The sequence below is a fragment of the Macaca thibetana genome, chromosome 2, assembly GCF_024542745.1.
Source record: "Macaca thibetana thibetana isolate TM-01 chromosome 2, ASM2454274v1, whole genome shotgun sequence".
In the NCBI taxonomy this organism is placed as follows: domain Eukaryota; kingdom Metazoa; phylum Chordata; class Mammalia; order Primates; family Cercopithecidae; genus Macaca; species Macaca thibetana.
The window spans coordinates 6,211,499-6,232,151 of record NC_065579.1 but is presented as its reverse complement, the minus strand read 5'-3'; the positions used below and the strand labels follow the sequence as shown (position 1 = coordinate 6,232,151).

The following is a 20,653-nucleotide window of genomic DNA, read 5'->3' as shown; positions in this document are numbered from 1 at the left end:
GTGCTACTTCAAAGAACAGTGTTTACTAGCAATCGCCAGTTTAACCCTTGAATGTCAGCAGAATGCACTTGGGAGATAGACAGTAGTTACCAGGTGACCCAGCACAGTGCAGGTTTTGATTTTAACAGCTGTCCGACCACGCACTGACCTTGTAGCCACGGAAAGCCCTGCAGTTCTGGGAATACAAATAACATGCAATACTTGCTCAGAACCAGACCATAATATATTGACTTTGTGGTGATATATGGTATTTGTTCTATTTATTTAGTTCTTGCTTCATTTTAAAGTGAATAATTACACTTTTAGAAAAGGAGAAATGTGAAATATATATCACTGAGCTTTGAAGTATTGTCAAAAAAATCCATTTTCTCTTTGTAGGATTAGGTATGGATTTTTTTCCAGGGCAAGCTTTCTATTTGATATTTTTCTATTATATTCTTTTCGCTGGTGCCTGTGTTGCAAATGCAGTTATCAGAATATGCAGGCTTTCCTTGCCATCGTGGTGGCTCAGATTTCCCTATTTACAACTTTTAGCATTCAACAATACCTTCTATTTTAGTTATAAATTTCTTCTGAAAAAATTACAGTGAAACAATTACTGTGTTAAAAGTATGAAAAAAGTAAAATCTTGGGCATTGCTGTTATTTATAAAGCACACAGCTATAATAAACCAGGTGCCAAGTACCATCCTATGGGTACTCTCTTATTAAGCAGTAGCCATCTTCATAATAATATCTAACATTAACTGAGCACTTACTATATGCCTGCACATTATACAAACAAACAGTTTTTTAAATGACCCTAAAAATAGATACTTTTAGTGGCCTGTTTTGCAGTTGAGTAAACTGAAAAACAAAGAGGGTAGCTTGTCCAAAGTAATATAGCAATACAGGGCAGTCAGCTTTAAAATCCATGTGAGATTAACCCTGGTACCCCTGCTCTAAGCTGATAGCCTAACAGTTGAGTATGTCTAAATATGTTGAAAAACATAAAACTGTGTTGACTGGTCTTAAGGCAAAATCTTGACCCCAAACCTCATGGTGGTGGTACACAATACTTTCTGGAATTCTACTACATCTTTCTGGTCAATTTGCTCTCTCATTCTTCTCAGTGACTTATTTCACACCTGCTCCTTGCACCTCAAGCTTCCAATACCACCTCAGCCCCTCCACAGACTCAGGAAATAGGCCTGCCTGCTTTTCATTTTCTTCCTTTTCTTTCTTTCTTTCTCTTTCTTTCTTTTGTTTGTTTGTTTCTTTCTTTCTTTTCATTCGTTCTTTCTTTCCTTCCTTTCTTCCCTCCTTTCTTTCTTTTTCTTTCTTTCTTCTTTCTCTTCTCATTCTTCTCTTTTCTTTCTTTCTCTCACAGACTCAGGAAATAGGCCTGCCTGCTTTTCATTTTCTTTCTTTTCTTTTCTTTTCTTTCTTTCTTTCTTTCTTTCTTTCTTTCTTTCTTTCTTTCTTTCTTTCTTTCTTTCTTTCTTTCTTTCTTTCTTTCTTTCTTTCTTTCTTTTTCTTTCTGTTCATTCATTCGTTCTTTCCTTCCTTTCTTCCCTCCTTTCTTTCTTTTTCTTTCTTCTTTCTCTTCTCATTCTTCTCTTTTCTTTCTCTCTTTTCTTTTTTTCTTCTTTCTCCTTTCTTTCTCTCTCTTCTTTTTCTTCTCGTTCTTCTCCTTTCTTTCTCTCTCCTTTCTTCCTTCTTTCTCTCTTTCTTTCTCCCTCTCTCCTTCTAATTCTTCCTCTTTCTTTATTTTCCAAGACAATATACTATCTGACTTTATATTTCACTTAGAAAGGAGAATCAGATGAGAAACGTTTCCATGGCAAAGAATTATCAACCTATGCACATCTACCCTCACATGTTCTGACTCCTGCTTGTTAAAATGCTTGCACTGTCCTGTTCTTATCTAAATCTAGAGCGCCACGGTGCACTCAATCCCAGCCCTTTTACTCAGTGTTCTTTGGTGTCCTTCTCTCCTGTAATCCCAATTTCGGCTTATCCCAGATTGTTCCCATCAGTATATAAATATATGAAATAGCTTTAAAAACAAATAACCCTACCATATAACTGTCATGTTTCTCACCAACTCCCTCCTCATTTCTCTACTTCCTTTTTATAGCAGAAGTTCTCAAAAGAACTTTCATATTCAGTATTATCTTCTTCTTTTCTTTGCCTCCAGTTATTATTTAATTCTTTCCAGTCAGACTTTTTTCCGTTTCACTCAAATCTCTCATGTCACGTCACTACTGACCACGAGTTACAAAAGCAATGATCAGTTCTCATTTAGCAACTTGCTAGACACTCCAGCAGTGTTGGATACAGTTAATTATTTCCTCCTTTTTGACAAGATGTTTTCACTTGGCTTCTGGAACATCAATCAAAGTAGCCTAGTCTTTCTGCTAAATCACCGGCTACTCTATTTTATTCTCCTTTGCAGGAGCCTCCCTTTCCAATAAATGTTAGTGTTCCCCAGGAGTCAGCCAGCAGCTACATTCATTTGCTTAGCAGTGTGAAGAAACCAGGCAAGTGTTCTCCCCATTTCTTGTCACAACTACAGTGATGAGGGTCAGGGTGGTATTACTAATGTTCTATAATGTGAGAAAGTTCCACACAAGGGAATAATTTTTCCAAACAAGACAGTCTCCGCGTTTGAAAAGCGTCATAGAACCCAGCGCGGTGGTTGTCAAGCGGCGGTGAATTTGCCTTCGGCGAATCTTTGGTAATATCTGAGACGCGTCTGTCACCACTAGAGAGGATGATTTGCTATTGGTATCCCGAACACAGAGGCTATAGATGTTGCTAACTATCCTCCAATGCACAGGGACGTGCCTCACAACAAGTAATTCTACAACCCAAAGTCCCAAAATGTCAGTAGTGTCTGCATTGTAATAACCAGTACTAGGGGATTAGAAGTGATTTTAAAAATGTCATATTTAAGTTGTGTGTGTGTGTGTGTGCGTGTGTGCGTGTGTGTACACATTTCAGCACGCAGACCCATTATTCGCCCAGTTGATCATGCCTAACACCTAAAAGTCATCTCTGATTTCTCTCTTTATCTAACCACCTACATCCAATCCATTAGCATGCTCCTTCAGGTTTAACTTCAAAATAAGTTCAAAGTCATTCTCTCCACCTCTAGTTATAAAACCCTGGAGTCCAAGCTGATATTATCTCGCTTAAGATCCTGGCTGATTTCTCTGCAATTCTGCTCAAAATCTATAATGAATCCACATCACATTAACCATAAAATCTAAAGTCCTGAAGGTGGTTACAAGCCCTCAAATTATACGGTCTTTGCTTTCCCTCTAAGTTCCTCTTCTACCTTCCATTTCTTTAATCCATTCTAGTCACATTGGCTTTCTTGCTCATTATTAGACATGCTCAGATTCTATAACAGCCTTTGGAATCTGTCAGTTTTGCCTGCAAAAACCTTGTACCACATCTTTGCATGGTTTACTACTAAATTTCACTCAGATTACTGTTCAAATGTCATTTATGTCATCTTCCCTAAAAAGTTTACCTTCATCATCCTTTTAAATACAGTCCCACTTTTTTTTTTCTTGGAACTAATCTCTAGTGATGTTTTAAAATGCCTGCTTATTTTTAATTGTGTATTTTTTACCCATTTTCAGACATAAACACTATCAAGTCAAAATTGTCTTTCCTTGAGTACCACTGCGTCCCCATTAGTACAGTGAAAGATCCTATTAGTAGGTGTTTCATAGTTACTTTCCAAATGAATATTCCTATCTACTATGCTACAGTGACTAACTTAAGAAGTCTTTGGTTGGAGTAAAGTTGATTTTTCTTTTACCTTTAAAGTCAGTGAATCTTTACTTTCTCTAAGGTCCTAAACTTGGGACTGAGTTCCCTGAAATTGACCAATATAAACATAAAATAGATGACTTTGACACAAAGGGAGCAAGGAATACTATACGGTGGAGAGTATTTATCAAGCTCCTTTAGTTCAGTGATATTTGAATAATCAATTAATAAGCCTCATCTTCACAGAAATAAGAAAAATAAATGAAAAAGAAAATAAACCAAGAAAGTTGACGACCACCCTTACCTTTCCTTGTATATTTGGTACATTACAGAGTCCAGGAAGGAAAGAGATTCTGAGGATCATTGCATCAGACGGTTCCCCAAACTTAGTGATTCTCAAGGCATAACCCCTAATCACCACCACCAACAGCAACAACATTAAGAAATGCAAATTATTTGGCCAACTCAAACCCACAGAATTAAGAATTCAGGAGATGAGGCCTAGCAATCTATGCTTTAGTGGGCTCTCTAGGTAATTCTGATGCACAATCAACTTGTAGAGTTGCTGTCCTTAATTCTTCCATGAGATATACCTGGGTCTTCTAAGAATACATATTTGTATCTATGTCTTGCCTCTGCAGATTCTAATTCATAAGAAGTTACACACAAATACACGCACACAGACACAACTGATTAAGTAACTAAACTGAATGACTTTAAGGAATGACAACGCCTATTTACACACACACACAAAATCACATCACATCACATTTATAGTAGGAAAAGCATGACATCTGAAGTTACAAGGTAACAGTTCTGGTTTTGCTTCTTTCTAACTGTATACACTTGAGTGAGTTAACCTCTAGAAATGACATCTTCCTCGTGTTTAAAACAGGGATAGTAAATCTTAACCTTCATACTTCCAATGATTTAGTGGCTATTAAATGATACTCTGGTTCAGAAAGCATGTTGAAATGACAATATGCCATTCAAATGGAATATAAGGTAGTATAGCTGCTATTAATCATCACTTTATATTGTTGCTGTATTCTTGACAGATCCTTTGAAATTTGAGAGTACTAATAGTAATGAGGAGTAGCAGGTATTAATTTTTCAGTGTCAATGTCACTCTGTAGTGGAGAGTTGAACAGTCTGTGTGTGGGAACACTGTAGTTGTTCTGACAAATTCTGTTTTCCAAATAAAAACAATTTAACTTCTGTTTTTAATGAAACTAAAATTTTAAACTCTATAAAAAACCCCCATCGACTACTAGTTACCATCAAAGACAAGTTAAATATGATTAATCATTTTATTACTACAAATTTAATTGAATTTTCCTTGGTCCTCTGTAATTCCCAAGAAGCTAAAAGGTTACACTGCTGTGTTAGTTAATGCACCATTGAAGGTATTTAATTGTCTTAATAGCAGATCATAGAAGGGTGTGGGTAATTTAAATAAAGCAATTTCACACCTTAATTAATGTTACATGGAATCCTTTTGGAACTGTAGGAGAATTTTAAGTGCTGGTTTGGAAGAAATGCATTGCCTTAGAAATGCATTCACTGTGCTATACATATTTACTATAATGAGTTAAGAGATGTTGTGAACAAAAGCATCTATATGTTCATTTAGAAAGAAAGAAAAAGCAATATTTGCATGAGGAACAGAGAGAGAGAAAGAGGAAGAATGTGTGGGGAAGAGGTAGGAGGGTTGTATTAAAGACTACATTCAAAAACCAGAAAAAGCTAGTTTGAAAAAGTTACAATGGTTTGCAGGAGTATCACAGGCTGGCAGAAATCCAAAACGCAAAAGAAAGAGTTGCAGTTATTATCCTTTCTGTAATTAAAACAATTACTGGCAGAGAGGTTCTTTTTTGCTCCATCTTTCTGCTTTTGTCTTTTAGTATGGTTGGGTCCAAAAGAGAACCAAGACATTTATTTCTATTTCCAGTTTATTGAAATAAAAATACCAAATTTGGCATTAGTGTCCTACCAGTTGGAGCTTTATAACATCAGGACTCCTGATTTGCTCTGTTCTTTGGTGTCTTATTATGTAGTTTTGAAGGGATTATTATTTTCCTTCCAGATTCCATTTTCATTGCCTTTAATTTCTAACGCAATGCCACATCTCACAGCATTTTTCCAATACAAAACACAATAAGATAATGTCTATTTTCTAAGATAAAATGAAAAAGGCACTTCATGTTTGATCTGATGGAATTCTCTTGAGAAATCCAACTTTCTACAATGTCTAATTTTCATATTATTCCTTAGAAGCAGGTGGAATTTGTAATAGACTTTATCTTCAGAGATGACTGAGGTGGAAGGAGATAAATTATTTTCTCAAAATTACTTAGCAAGGCTGCTCTGCCTATGGAGTAGCCATTCTGTTTCTTGACTTCTCTAACACACTTGCTTTCATTCAAACAAAAATTGCTTAGCAAATCATTGCCAAATTTTGACCCAAAGAATTAGACACTTCTGTATTCTTGGTTACTTGATTTTCATTGGGTTGCTCTAGGAGGTCACTTTAATAAAATAATTGGTACTACCTCTACTAACTTCATATAGTAATTTAACCCTGCACTAAAATATGCCTGTCTTAATAGTAGTAGGGAATGTAAAAATGTAACATACATAATATACTAAATTTCATGTCAGAGACAATTTATATTACATTAGATTTAGTCCAATATATTGATCACAATGATATGAATAAATTTAAATCATCCATGGCCAGATTTGACCAAAAGGAGCTTAGAAACACCAAATTCAGAACACCACATCTCAAACTCAATGCCATCAGAAATCACCCGGACAGGGTTTTAAACGTATAGAGTCCTAGGTCATACCTAGGTTTAAAACATCAGATCACTTTGGAGATTTGGTTTGAGAAGCTGTTAGCTTCTAAGAACACTACAGATGGTTCTGATACTGATGTTTGGGAAACAGCAGTTTACATTCTTCTGAGACTTAAATCAGATTCTATGAGCTTAAAGCACCAGTTCTAACAAAGAAAATGGATAACATGTATATGCCCAAGTGTGTGTGCGTATGTGTGTGTGTGTGCGTGTTAGCACTGTCTCCCCACTACAAAATAAATTAGGAGAAATAAATCAATATTCCTTTATTCCAAGTTTAATACTTCTCTACAGATGGCTCTCAATTGATCCTTAGTGATCTTATTTGCAGATATATTTATCTCTCCGGGACTCAGCTCTTGAAGCTTAAATCTTTGCAAAGTACACAGATTTTTTTTTTTTTTTTTCCGGAAGGTAAGAACCAGATCCTGAATACTCAGTCACCTGCAGGAGCTGAGTAATGTGCTTCTTGAAGGAGGAGGGAGGAGAAAAGGAGAAGACTGTATTTTGTTCTTTGTCAGAGTATTTGGCTGCTGTATCTAATGCTAAAGGGGGAGGTCACAACTAAAACACTTTACATCTGGGGGAGTTACTTATCTGTGCTTTGAACAATACTCTGAAAGGGCAGAATTGAGAATCAGGAAGCCTGTGCTGTTGTCCAAAATGCCAGGGGAGGGGACCCATGTAAGTAGAGGTTTATGTGCAATGTACATAGTAATGTGCTTAAATATCAAGTCAGTCTATCAGAATAGGTGACCCTGAAACCCCTCATTAACACTCCTGTTCTCTAAACAGGATGAGATGTGAAAGAGTGAAGGGAAATGGGCTGGTGGGTAATTATTATTGTGTTATCAGTGTAGGACTTAACCACCCTCAAACTGGCAGAGCTTAATTTTGGGAATCCTGACATTCAGAAGAAAACACCAGCAGGACTGGTATAAAGGCAGACATATTTGAAAAACAAATCAGCAGTAAACAAACAAACAAACAAAAAAGCAAAACCCAAAACTAAAAAAAACCTACTTTGGCTTTTCCTCCATCAGAGGTCAATTCCCCTCACAAAGGAAGGGCTCATTTACCGTGCAGTCTGGACTCTGTTAGGATGCTGACAGTATTAGCACTGGGCTTACAGGGTTACAAAAATGCCTTTAAACATTACAAATAAAATAGTCAATAATTTTTTTGGTGAACCTATTAGCAGCAAGGTAGCTAATCTCTTATGGAGCTATCATTTTCTAATCGTTTCCTAGAAGTATCATCTAGTTATGTGCTTTATACCTGCCCTATGGAAAAATATTATCAAAAACTTTATTTATTTATTTATTCACTTATTTTTGGGACAGAGTCTTTCTCTGTTGCCAAGGCTGGAGAGCAGTGGCACAATCTCAACTCCTGGCAAAATCCGCCTCCCTGGGTTGAAAGGGATTCTCCTGCCTCAGCCTCCCAAGTAGTGGGGATTACAGGTGTGTACCACCATACCTGGCTAATTTTCGTATTTTTTAGTAGTGACGAGGTTTTGTCATGTTGGCCAGGCTGGCCTTGAACTCCTGGCCTCAAGTGATTCACCTGCCTCGACTTCCCAAATTGCTGGGAATACAGGTGTGAGCCGCCGTGTCTGGCCTAAAATCTATTTAAAGATAAGTTATAGCTAGGATGCCTTTCATCCTATTCCCTCATTTAAAAAAAAAATCACAAATAATGGAAATAGCTCATAAAGCTCTAACTTGTTTATTCAATAATTAGATAAACAAAATATGTTTAGACCATTTTTACATGTAAATTCTATGCTAGGTTCAATGAAAGAACATGATTTTACAGTAAAGGGCTTATAAAGACTGCCATACAATGTCATTGCCAGAGAACTTTAGGAATCATCTAGTCCAAATTTTTTTACTGAGTAGGAAATAAAACTTGTTAGAATTTACCAGAAAAGAAGTGATGCATTGTTAATTCTTTCTTGGCTAGCTTGAATATGGCATTCCATTAGCTGTTTTTTCTGATTGTTTACAAATATGAGTGTTTCTCATCATATCATGTATACCTGCCTCAATTTTCCATGGTTTAAAACTAGTTTACTATTCAAGTTGCATCATAGTATAACATTTCTGCTTTGCTATCACTGACTTTTCTGAGTATTTGCATATACATAGGCTTACTTCAGATTGAAGGGCAATACATCGCAGAGGTTACGTACATAGGCATTGACATTAGGGTTCTTAGACTGCAATCCCAGTTCTGTATTTATCTAGCCCTGGTTATCTAGCAACCAGTCTTGGACTGGTTACTTAATTACTTTAAATTACATTTCTTCATCTATAAAATGAGGATAAAAATCGGTTTCCTCAGGGGAAAGAAAAAAAAAGGTTTATTCTAATGGTCAGTTTGAAATAAATGAACAGAGTAAGAGTATTAAGTGATTATGAGCGGAAAGGTGATAAGCTCACCTGGGAAGGATGCAATGTAATACCGTAAATATAAAACTATCATTTGTTTTTCAAGGGTGGATCTTGAGAAATTAAATTATTAGCTTTAGAAAAGGAGGAAATTACATACTAGATAGTAACTACCACTCCTTTTCTACTTTCAAAATGTTTCCAGCTTCTATACTCAGGCATTTTTTCAAGTGCCAAGTCTTTGTAACAGAATTTTCCTTTTTTTTTTTTTAATAGGAAGAAATTCCCAGTTACTACGGAGGCTGAGGCAGGAGAATTGCTTGAATCCCGGTGGAGGTTGCAGTGAGCCGAGATTGCACCATTGCATTACAGCCTGGGTGACAGAGCAAGACTCCGTCTCAATAAATAAATAAATAAATAAATAAATAAATAAATAAATAAGATACTATTGTGTTTTCTGAATATTTGTTTTGAATCCTTCTTCTGATCTGTTACATTCCAGGCACACTCTCTGGAGCACAAGGGCAAGGAGCAGAATTGATGTCAACACACAAATAACGGTCCAACAAAGACAGTCAGTTGGTTTCATACCTTCAATAGGTTTCGGTACAAAATGTGATGAGGGCTTGGTTTTCTTCACTCTGTTCCCCTTCATAATTTGACCTTCTTTATTGAGTCCCAGAAACCAAGCTCGGCCTGATTCTTGCTGGCGGTACAGTGTGGAAGAATAGATCACATAGTAGTTTTCAAACACAGATTCCTTAAATTTGCATTCTGGAGTGAAAACATCCTGTAGGAAAAAAAAAAAAAGACACAAAAAAGAGGAATGATTTAAAGGTGAATCAGCAAACGCTGAAATCCAATAAGCTTGAAATCCATGTCCTCTGTTAAGAACAAATGAAAGGCAATGACACATAGTTTCTATTATCCTTTGGTTATAAAGATTCATCATACAAAATAAAAAAACATGATTTCCTTTCTAGCCAACCTTTACCCCAGTGATAACAATTTGCTCAGGCTTGAAGCTAGGTGAAAATCATTCAGGACTGTGGCCAAGTCTGCGCTCTGATCCTAGCAATATGTTTTGTAAACTAAAGTCATTGGCCATTCCTCATTTACTCGCCCTTAACATGTAAATAAGGAACTAAAATTTATCCTGGAAATCAAAATCAAATATAACCACAGCAAACACAGGCACACAAGGTGCTTTTGAAGAGACTATTCTGTATATACAAAAACATATTACATAGCCACAGCTTGGTCAGTAAAATCACCACTTTTCTTAATGTCAGTAACTTCCTCTTTAATTTCCTTAAAACATTTTTTTCCTTAGTAATCAAAATCTCAGATAAAAAGCCCAGGAATAAGTAATAGAAAAAAATTACTATTATATTGAAGAAAATTACTAACAGTAATTCCTATTACTATTGACCTCAGTGAAACACAGAATGAGAGTTTTAGTCTCAGAAGAAACCGTAAGATCCTGTACTTCAACTGCAACATTTGGTAAGTGAGAAAACCAAAAGGTTATATGATTAATTCAAAAATACATTTACAAAACTACTGAGTCAATGCCAGAGCTCACATTTATTGCTTCATAATCACCGCCTCTCAGGCTCACCTTTTCTGCCTGAGTCTTGTTTAGTGACTTATGATGAGATTTAAAAATCAATACAATAAAATCATATCCTAACATGTCACATGAACAAAATCTATTTTGTGGAAGGAAGAAATTTCTCCCCTTCTGAGATAAGCAGAAGAAACACAAATGCTATTGCATCTTCTTCAGCTGAATTAAACAAGAGTCCTACATGTCAGACATATTCACCATAGTCATCATCTTCCTCTCCATGTACTGGAAGAATTTCAATGTGAGACCCCCATGATTTAATGCAAGCAAATGTGAAATTAAGTTATTAATGAATAGAGGAATAGGGTTGGTTGAAACCATGTCCTTATAGGTGATACTCCCATGCTAATCTCTTTATTTGTAGAGAGTGCTCTCTCTCTTCTTTTTTTTTTCTTTTTCTTTTTTGTAAGAGATGGGGTCTTGCTATGTTGCCTAGGCTGGCCTCAAACTCCTGGGCCCAGAAGATCCTCCCACATCAGCCTCCCAAGTAGCAGGAACTACAGGTGTGTACACTGCACCCAGCTTATTTTTGAATAGTTCTAACATTACAGATTAAGAAAAATGAGACTAAGAAAACTGGAGTAGGCTGGGGTGCAGTAGCTTACCTCTGTAATGCCAGCACTTTGGGAGGCTGAGGTAGGCAGATCATTTGAGGTCAGGAGTTCCAGACTAGCCTGGCCAACATGGTGAAACCCCATCTCTACTAAAAATGCAAAAATTAGCCGGGTGTGATGGCGGATGCCTGTATTTCCAGCTACTCAGGATGCTGAGGTGGGAGGATGACTTGAACAGGGGAGGTGGATGTTGCAGTGAACAGAGATTACACTCCACACTCCAGCTTGGGTGACAGAACGAAATTGATCCAATGCCCACTCCCCCCAAAAAAAGTCCAAGCAAACACTCCCCAGAGAAAATTGGAGTAGAAAGGTGATTGTAGATACTAAAATAATAAGAGTAGCAATAAATTAATACTATGTTTATATTAATACTGAAATGTGATTTCTTAGAGTACTTTCAGTTTTAAGTAAGTGAACTACCAGCTTAAGAATCAAAGAAACAAATGACCATGAGATACTACTTCACATCCACTGTAATGGCTATAATTGAAAAATGGACATTGTAAAGTGTTTGTGAGGATGTGGAAAAGCTGCAGCTCACATACATTGCTGGTGGAAATGTAAAATGACGCAGAAGCTGTGGAGAATAGGTTGGCAGTGCCTCAAAAGGTGAAACACACAGTTGCCACACAATCCAACAATTCCACTTGTAGGTCTAGTTCTAAGAGTAATGAAAACATGTCTGCACAAAAACTTGTGCACAAATGTTCATAGTAACATTATTCATAATGTGGAAACAACCCAAACATCTATCAAGTGATGAACGCATAAATATAGTGTGATAGTTCTGCAGAATGCAATTGTAATATCATTCAATTATAGAGGAGAATGAAATGCTGATTTATGTGGCAACAAGGATGAACCTCATACACATTATGTTAAGGGCCAGGAGCCAGACACAAAAGGCCACATGTTGTATGATTCCATTTATATGAAATGTCCAGAATAAGCAAATCCAGAGATAGTGAGTAGAGTAGTGAGTATCAATGGTTGGGGAAGGAGGTGAGATGGATATACGGGTGGAGTGACTGTTTGTTGGAGGGATGAAATGTTCTGGAATTAGATACTGGTGATGTTTGCAAAACTTTTTGAATGTACCAAAAACCACTAAAGCATGCATAAACTTTAAAAATGTAAATTACATGGCATTCAACTGATATCTCAAATAAAAGAAAATCAGATAAACAAGGTGACTAAAGAAAGTGAGGGAAGGAACGAAACTATTGCACATTCCTTGCCTGGCAGCACAGGGCTACATGATAACCCATGGGAAGGAAAACCAGCTCTTTTAAGGCCTTGGCTCAATATTGCCAGGATAGAGTTTAATCACTGCCAAGTAAAATGGATAAAACTAATTCAGATTCAATTTAGGTGATAATATTAAGTTCTGGTTTTCTTCTAGGACTAATAAAGTATTATTAAAATGCTTAAATTTAGGTACAGATTTAGGTTCATTTTCTTTTAAAAACAAACTAAAGTAATCCCAAAGCTTTTTTTTTTTTTTCCTAGATCTAGTCCAATACTAACAAACATAGTATTAACCCTAGATGCTATGCTAAGGAACTCTGGAAAGTTCAAGCAATACATTCTATGTGTGAGATTTCAGACTTTATAAAGAAGTTAGGGAATAAATAATTCCTGTTTCGTGTAAGTACATATCGTCATATATGTAGATAGTGATAAAACCTTCTTATGAACGTACATCACAGAAACATGTACATTTGAAGATAGATACAAAGCTGCTTAGTGCTGCTTAGTGACAGTACAATTTGGCGCCTTTATTTAACAAGGTAATGAAAGTTCATGATAGTGAAATATTTGTCCCCAGTGTCACAGGAAGTTAGAGGCAGATCCAGACCCTGTGTTGAACAGCGGGCTCCTCGCTGCTGGTTCAGTACTTCTTCCAGTGCCACACATTGCTTTCCTACTGCATAGGCAGTCCTGCTTTCGACTCCAAGCTTGATTTGAGCAAGCCTTAGTCATTATTATAGAAACCATATCAGTGATGTATAATTACTACATTGTCATTTATACATGAGAAAAACAACACTCTCATTTAATAAATAATGACTCTCAGGTTTGTTTCATACTCGTTTAAAATTCCCTCCCGGAACAGTAAAAGTCAGAGATACTGCGCAGGAGCTGGAGTCCTGGGGTCCTGAACCAGGAACAGCATTAGGTAGGAACTGGGCTTTGGACTACTACATTGACAAACGGGGGATTTCTTACACAGCATCCAGGTCCTAATCAGCAATGAAAAGCCAAGTGGAGTTTTCCATTCAGTATAATTCCAACAGGGCTATGCAGTCAGAATCTGAAAATGAGGCAGCTATTAATACCTGACCCGGGCAAGACATTTCTGGGTGGAAACATGGCAGAAGTTTGCTGCAGGCACTTGTGTGGACACAGCCAGGCTCCCCTACAAACTGGAAGGGAAACCTTAATGACACTGAACCAGCTTGGATAGTCATTCTAAGTAGAACCTTCATAATATATGTGCAGTTCCAATTTCAATATGGAGTTGGGCATCAAATAATTTACATTATATTTGCTATTATACCTCTTTTTTTTTGTAATAAGAAATCAAAGCCCTACACGTGGAGTAAAAAAACAATCAGGGTTTTCCTTCTGGCTCCACACATATTAGCTGTGGATTTTAGGTAAGTGATTACAACTCTCTGGATTTCACATTTTCAACCGTACATTGAGTTATTTTAAGGAAAAGCATGCATATGGATGCATATTATAAACGTTTAGAATTTTAAAACCTCCAACTCATCATTATTGAGTTTTCAGGTAGCAGGAAAAATACAATGAATTCTATAACAAGGCACTCAATTCTGCTTTTGTCACACATGTTTATATCCGATCCAACATCCAAGACCTGTGCCATAGGAGTAGCTAAGGCAGGTTACAAATATGTAGACATTTAAAAAATAATCTAAAGCTTTTGGCAAAGACTTAGCAATCAGATATATTCAGAAGGGTTTCTGTGGTTATAGAATGTGTGTTCAGATTGACAAAAAATCTAATGTATAATGGAAACAGGCAGGCTTGGGGTCAAAGGTGATAAAATCCTAAGCCACTTTGGTTCAGTGCATATAATAGAAAGAATTCTATTATTCTTTCAGTGCATATAATAGAATAGAATTCTTTCTATTATATGCACTGAATCAAATTATATGCACGTGATGGGATAGAACTGATTGACAGTACTGACTCAATCCCTTTACCTGGATGAACTTGGGCATGCTATTGAATTTTGTTAGAAATCTCTTTTTCTATTACATTAAACTGGGAGCAATAATTCTCACATTAAAAATGTGTTGAAGATTAAGTAAAATGACTGATCATATACTGAGTAAATGATCAGTATAATAAGGAGGATTTTGTTTCTTTTGTAAGAATAACCAGTAGTCATGTTGCATCTCATGAGTGTTTCTTCTTCCTATAGTCTTGAGCCCTCAATTCAATGTAGGCATCAGAGCAAACTTATAGAAATCTGTTGAATTAGAAACACCCCCATGTTCTATTCTATATCATATGTATAGACATGTGAAATGATGGGTCTATTTTTCAAAATTATTATTTCAAAATCTGTCCATTCTTCAACTTACACTGACTTTGACTTCAGCAGAAAATGAATATTTTGATAGTGTTCTCAAATTATTTTTGAGTGCTCCCTCTTTTAGCAGCATTTGCAGAACTGAGTTTTTGTTCTGTCATGGTATCAAGCCAATATTTGACCAATTCTTGTTCACATTCCAAACACCTGTCCACCCTAGCCTTGCCTCAAAAGTTAAAATCTCCAACTCATTTTAATCCAGATGATGAATGAACGCTGGAACCCTATGTAAGCCCAACATGGATCACTCAGGACCCCTTCTAATCTCTCCCCATCCCATGGGATTCCAACCTACTCTCCCTTGAATTCTCCCTGACCCCAACTTCATAGCTTCATACTCTACCTTGATTCCTCTTCAACACTGAATTTCTTCCTGTTTCTTCTCCCACCACTTAGACAACTGAAATTCTACAGTTTCTGGCTTCTTAGGGTCTGCCACTGCCCAGGAAAAGTCCTTTCCTCTCTAGCTAGCCTCTAACTATGTCATCTTTGGCCTTTCCCACTCCCCCATCTGAATGGAATTCCCCTTAAGATATAAACATAATGAAGGATAAATAGACAGAAACTTAGAGATTTGAATGAATATATGGATAAAATGCTATATCTTTTCAGGTTTGACTCCCACTGTCAACATTGTTTTCATCAAACGCTAATTCCTTGCAATGCCCCCACTTCCTAGCCCTCAAGCTGTGCTCTGCTCAAGCTGTGCTCTGCTCAAGCTGTTCTCTCTATTTCTCTATCAAAGGGAGACATAATAGGTGCTCTTTCAAGTCTCTTTGGGTTACAGCAAACTTTCCTTCCTTTTGCTTCTCATAGTATGTGATATGTCTTTTAGTATTTAATGTGTTCTGTCTTGAAGCATGATGGTTTTTCTTGCTTCTATAGTAGACAATGTGAGCTTTGGTTCATAGGGACATAATCCTCTTCAATGCTTTTTATGAAACCAAGCAATTCAGCACCCAGTTTATCCTTGTTTAAATAAATGTGGCAATAATTAAGTCAGGGAAAGAGCAAAGATTATGTGATGGGATAGAACTGATTGACAGTACTGACTCAGTCCCTTTACCTGGATGAACTTGGGCATGCTATTGAATTTTGTTAGAAATCTCTTTTTCTATTGCATTAAACTGGGAGCAATAACTCTCACATTAAAAATGTGTTGAAGATTAAGTAAAATGACAAACATTGTTTCCCAAAATCTTTGTCCTTCTTTCAATATCAAGTTTTTCCTACTTGATGATATATGGCAATTTTAATAACAAATAACAACCATTCACTTATAGGTTGCAAGCAGATTTTGTTCAAGATGAAAATATAACATTGTGGGTCACATAACTTATTCAAGAAAAAAATATTTTCCATTCTGTCTCCAACTAACACGTTCCCCTTCTTATTTTCCATTCCAGACCATGATATTATACAATGCTTATGCTTACATGTTTGGTTTACTAACATTGATTGTAAAACTGCCTAAGTTAAAAGTAACCACTTACAAGGTCCTACAGAATAATTATATCAAGACATCAAATGAAGAGAATAGGAAAAAAGAATCGTCCAGGACACATGGAGAAATAAACAGTAAATATTTTCTGGAAAATCATTTGGATTATCTAAATTTCTGATTTGTCATTCACTGACAATTTTCTACTTGACCTTTAGCACGCCAGTTAACCTCTCTGAGCCTCAACTTTCTCCATTGTACACTGAAGATACGTTTACTATCCAGACTCAGGGTCTTGTAATGATCAAATTATTTAACAGATATGAAAGCTCTTTGATAACTACAAAGGTCTATAAAATTATTTGAGATTATTTCTTTTCACAGACAACTATGATATTGTAACTTTAAAGGCTTCTACATTTTAGTATGACATCTGCTCAGAATAAATTTCTTGAAAGGTAAAGAATGTTATGTGATTCACTTACAACCGCTTTTGCTCCCAAGAGCTTTCCTTGCCAAATGCATGCTTTCCAGCTCAAGTAGGAATACAGCAGTTGGTAGCACGGTATAGTTAATATAATTACATGATACCATAACCATAACTCATCTTCACTCTGCTCTTTGCGGATCCCCATTTCCTCCTTACCGCTCTGGCGGAGATAACCCACGGGTGAATGTACAGCCAATGAATGAACGCTCATTGTACTTAGCCACTGGTCTCCTTGCTCTTGCTGAAACACAATAAGCATGTCCCATTTCAAATCATTCACAATCAATATTCGTTGTTCTTGAAAATGTCTTCAGTAACCTATTAACATGGTTGGTCTCTTATTTCATTCAGGTTACTGCTTAAATGTAACTACCTCAGAGAAAGCTTCCTTGACTACCTTACATAACTTAGCACTTGAGTCACTTTCTAACCCTTTACCTTGCTTTTGTTTTCCTTCGTGACTTGACCCTTTCTGGCATTATACCACGTATGAATTTGTTTAAGCTTCTTGAAGGTAGCCACCATGATTGCTATGTTTTCTTCATATTCTCAACAGTTGTGCGAATTAACAAAAGAATCGACTCCAAGAAAATAATTTGGTGAAAATACATAATAAAATCTGAATTTTTTACTCCTGTATATCTCTAAGTTGTGATCCAATGGGAAAGTCCTCTTTCTTTCTTAGGCTCTCAGTTTCTCTAAACATAAAAAAGAAATGCCAAATTACGCAATCTCAAATGTCACTTTTGTCTTACTTTATAGCTATATTATTCATATTAAATAATTTATTAAAATTAAAGAGACTATATAAAATATTGTTTCTTCGAAAATAGAGCTTTCCCTACCACAGAAATGGTGGTAATATATTATTATTTAAAAAGCAAACAAAGAAAAATTAATCAGAGAAATAGACTTTGCTATTGTATTAGTAATTATGACTAATGATTCTCCATATGGTATGTAGAAATTATTGAATTTTCAAGCATATGCCAGATTAAAAAAGGCCTCTGATTTTGGTTCTATCCTTTCCAACTAAAACCCCAAATCTAAACTCTTTTTTTTTTCTTTCCCAGACGGAGTCTCGCTTTGTCGCCCAGGCTGGAGCGCAGTGGTGTGATCTCGGCTCACTGCAATCTCCACCTCCCTGATTCAAGCAATTCCCCTGCCTCAGCCTCCTGAGTAGCTGAGATTACAGGTGCAGGCCACCATGCCTGGCTAATTTTTTTGTATTTTCAGTAGAGACAGGGTTTCACCATGTTGGCCAGACTGGTCTCTAACTCCTGACCTCAGGCAATCCGCCTGCCTTGGCCTCCCAAAGTGCTGGGATGACAGGCGTGAGTCACCGTGCCAGCCCTAAACTCTTTTCAGTGTATATAACGACCTTCTCTGTTTGCTGTGCAACCTTGTGGATTTGGTTTTGTATAAGAAAGGAATCAAAAACAACTGGGGATTCTTCCAACACAATTTACGTCCAACAACTCCAGAGACAGAGTCTCTTTGGTTAATATCACTGGATATTTGGCTGTGAAGCTTCTGATTTGCTAACTTCATTAATGGCCTTTAGATGGACAGAACTTGAAAGTCCTTCCTATGTTAGCTGCTACTTTGTTAACTCTGTTGTCAGACATAATGATATTAAATCAAGCAAGAGAACTATTGTTTTCCATCCTGACAAGAGGCAAAGAAAATGGCAAATTACATTATCTCAAATGAATTTTTTTGAAAAAAAAAAAATTGGGATTGCTTTGACTAGAACAAGTCTAATTTTATAACTTCAAAAAAAAAAAAAAAACAGCTCTGCAGATACGGAAACCTTTGTCTATACACTTTTGAAATAATTTTTACTGGAAAACTACTGAGCTGATTCCTCTAAAAATAAAGGTTCTTTGTTAACACATTCTTTGCAACATCTGACAAGGAAACAAGGTAAATTTATGCCATCATAAAATAATGCGACCTGTGATGTACTGGAAATGTAATGTGGGAGGTAGATAGACACAAATATTCAAACCCTTGATTTTTGACCTTGAGCAAGTTACTTCATTTCTCTGAAACTCAGTTTTACATCTGTAAGCTAAGGTTAATTATATCATCACTGTAAGGTAGATTTTTTTTTTTTTTTTTTTTGAGACAGTTTTGCTCTGTCACCCAGGCTGGAGTGCAGCAGCACAATCTCTGCTCACTGCAACCTCCACCTCACCTCCCGGGTTCAAGTGATTTTCATGCCTCAGCCTCCCAAGTAGCTTGGATTACAGGTGTGCGCCACCCCACCGGGCTAATTTTTGTATTTTCAGTAGAGATTTTAGTAGAGACAGGGTTTCACTATATTGTCCAGGTTGTTCTTGAACTCCTGACCTCAAGGGATCTGCCTGCTTTGGCCTCCCAGAGTGCTGGGATTACAAGCATGAGCCATTGCATCCGGCCGGGTTGGGATTATTAGACTAGACAATGAAGGTGTGTCAAGCATATGGTACCTGACTTATAACTCACTCTCCTTACTCCTGGTTACAATTTCAGGGGATAACTGATATCACAAATGAGGACGCAGTAGTCTGAGCAGCAGGCAGAGAAAAGTCACTGTATTTGTGGATCCACAAAATGTGTCATGAGGATCTCTTACCTGTGACAGGTAATCAAGATTATCTTGCTTAAGGCTCAATTAGGCCATCTATATATAGAGAACACACAGATATCAGATCACTTTTCTTTCTCTGGTAGAGGAATTTGGTGCCATCAGTTGGAGATAAGGGATGTGGCAATTTCAGGTTCTCATCACCTCCTAATGAGGCATTATACTACAATACCATTGGACTCAGCCTCTAGCCAGAAGACTGTAAGTATAGAAGTGAGGCGGGAGAAAGCCAGTGGGTGAGGGGGTGTATTATGTTACAATTCACTGTTATCATCAAAATAATTTCCAGGACCTTCAATGTTCTGGAGATGATGTATCTAGAGCAGATATTGGAGGGCAGCACAGTTCTCCATTGAAAATACCTTTGGTTCTTACCAAGTGAGCATGTGCACAATACAGAACCATGTGTCCCACTATGATTGAACTTGGAAATCATGACAAGATATGTGCTTCTAGTGTCTCAGCCTCTGTCTTCCTTTGCTGGGATAAAAATGAAAGTGGGGATGTTGTCTAATGCACATATTTCAATTTAAACATTCTTCTACTTTTTGGAAAGTCACATTTCATATACTAAAAGGTACGAGAAATTATCAACTAAGGCTAAAAAATGTATTTTTTACATGAGATTGCCTAATTTTTAAAACTTCTGTGTCAACTCCTATGAAGTCAAACTAACTGGTATCAAACTTAACTTCCTGATGTAAGCAATGATAAAACTGGACAAGGCATATGAGGTAACAGTTTCCAGGCACTTGTCAGCTGGAACTGTGGGTGTTCGATCTTTGGGAGAAGGCAGATACACAGGAGGTAAGTGCCATGTATTTGCTTAGCTCTGTGTTGGTCTTCTTGCATTCTTCAAGGGACACTTTCGAACTCTGAAGTGGGCAGGTGAAGCTGAAGGACAGCGTTGTGCCTTTGTGAGGTTGAGGAGGCAGAAACGGGAGTTTGAGATTCCTAAGGTGACTTGAATTTGTGGAGCAAGGTGCCAGTGAAAAGGGGCTGGATGGAATGAGGGGCAGGAGACTGTACGGAGATCTCCTGAGGATCCTGGGTTTACAGAGACAAAAGCACACGCTCAGGATGAGACTCTTCGAGGCCCAGCAAAGAATGGCGGCTCCAGGATTGAGAGCTGAATGGACACGGCTGTGGCTGTGCAGGGCTAGGATATGATAAACTTCCAGGCAAGTCAGAAAGCAGAGG

The 20,653-nt window shown here is 37.1% G+C and overlaps 2 protein-coding genes across 3 annotated transcripts in view; one reads left to right on the top strand and one right to left on the bottom strand.

The window, feature by feature from the left end:
• Window positions 1-20,653, top strand: part of LOC126948019 (60S ribosomal protein L36a-like) — a 731,948-nt gene that overhangs the window by 140,103 nt on the left and 571,192 nt on the right. The window lies entirely within an intron of this gene.
• The window catches only part of FGF12 (fibroblast growth factor 12), a 584,467-nt gene that overhangs the window by 7,719 nt on the left and 556,095 nt on the right, over window positions 1-20,653 (bottom strand). For both annotated transcript variants that reach the window (XM_050779249.1, XM_050779248.1), the window contains one exon: window positions 9,610-9,808. In XM_050779249.1, coding sequence (XP_050635206.1) covers window positions 9,610-9,808 — 199 coding nt within the window. The remainder of the gene's footprint in view (window positions 1-9,609; window positions 9,809-20,653) is intronic.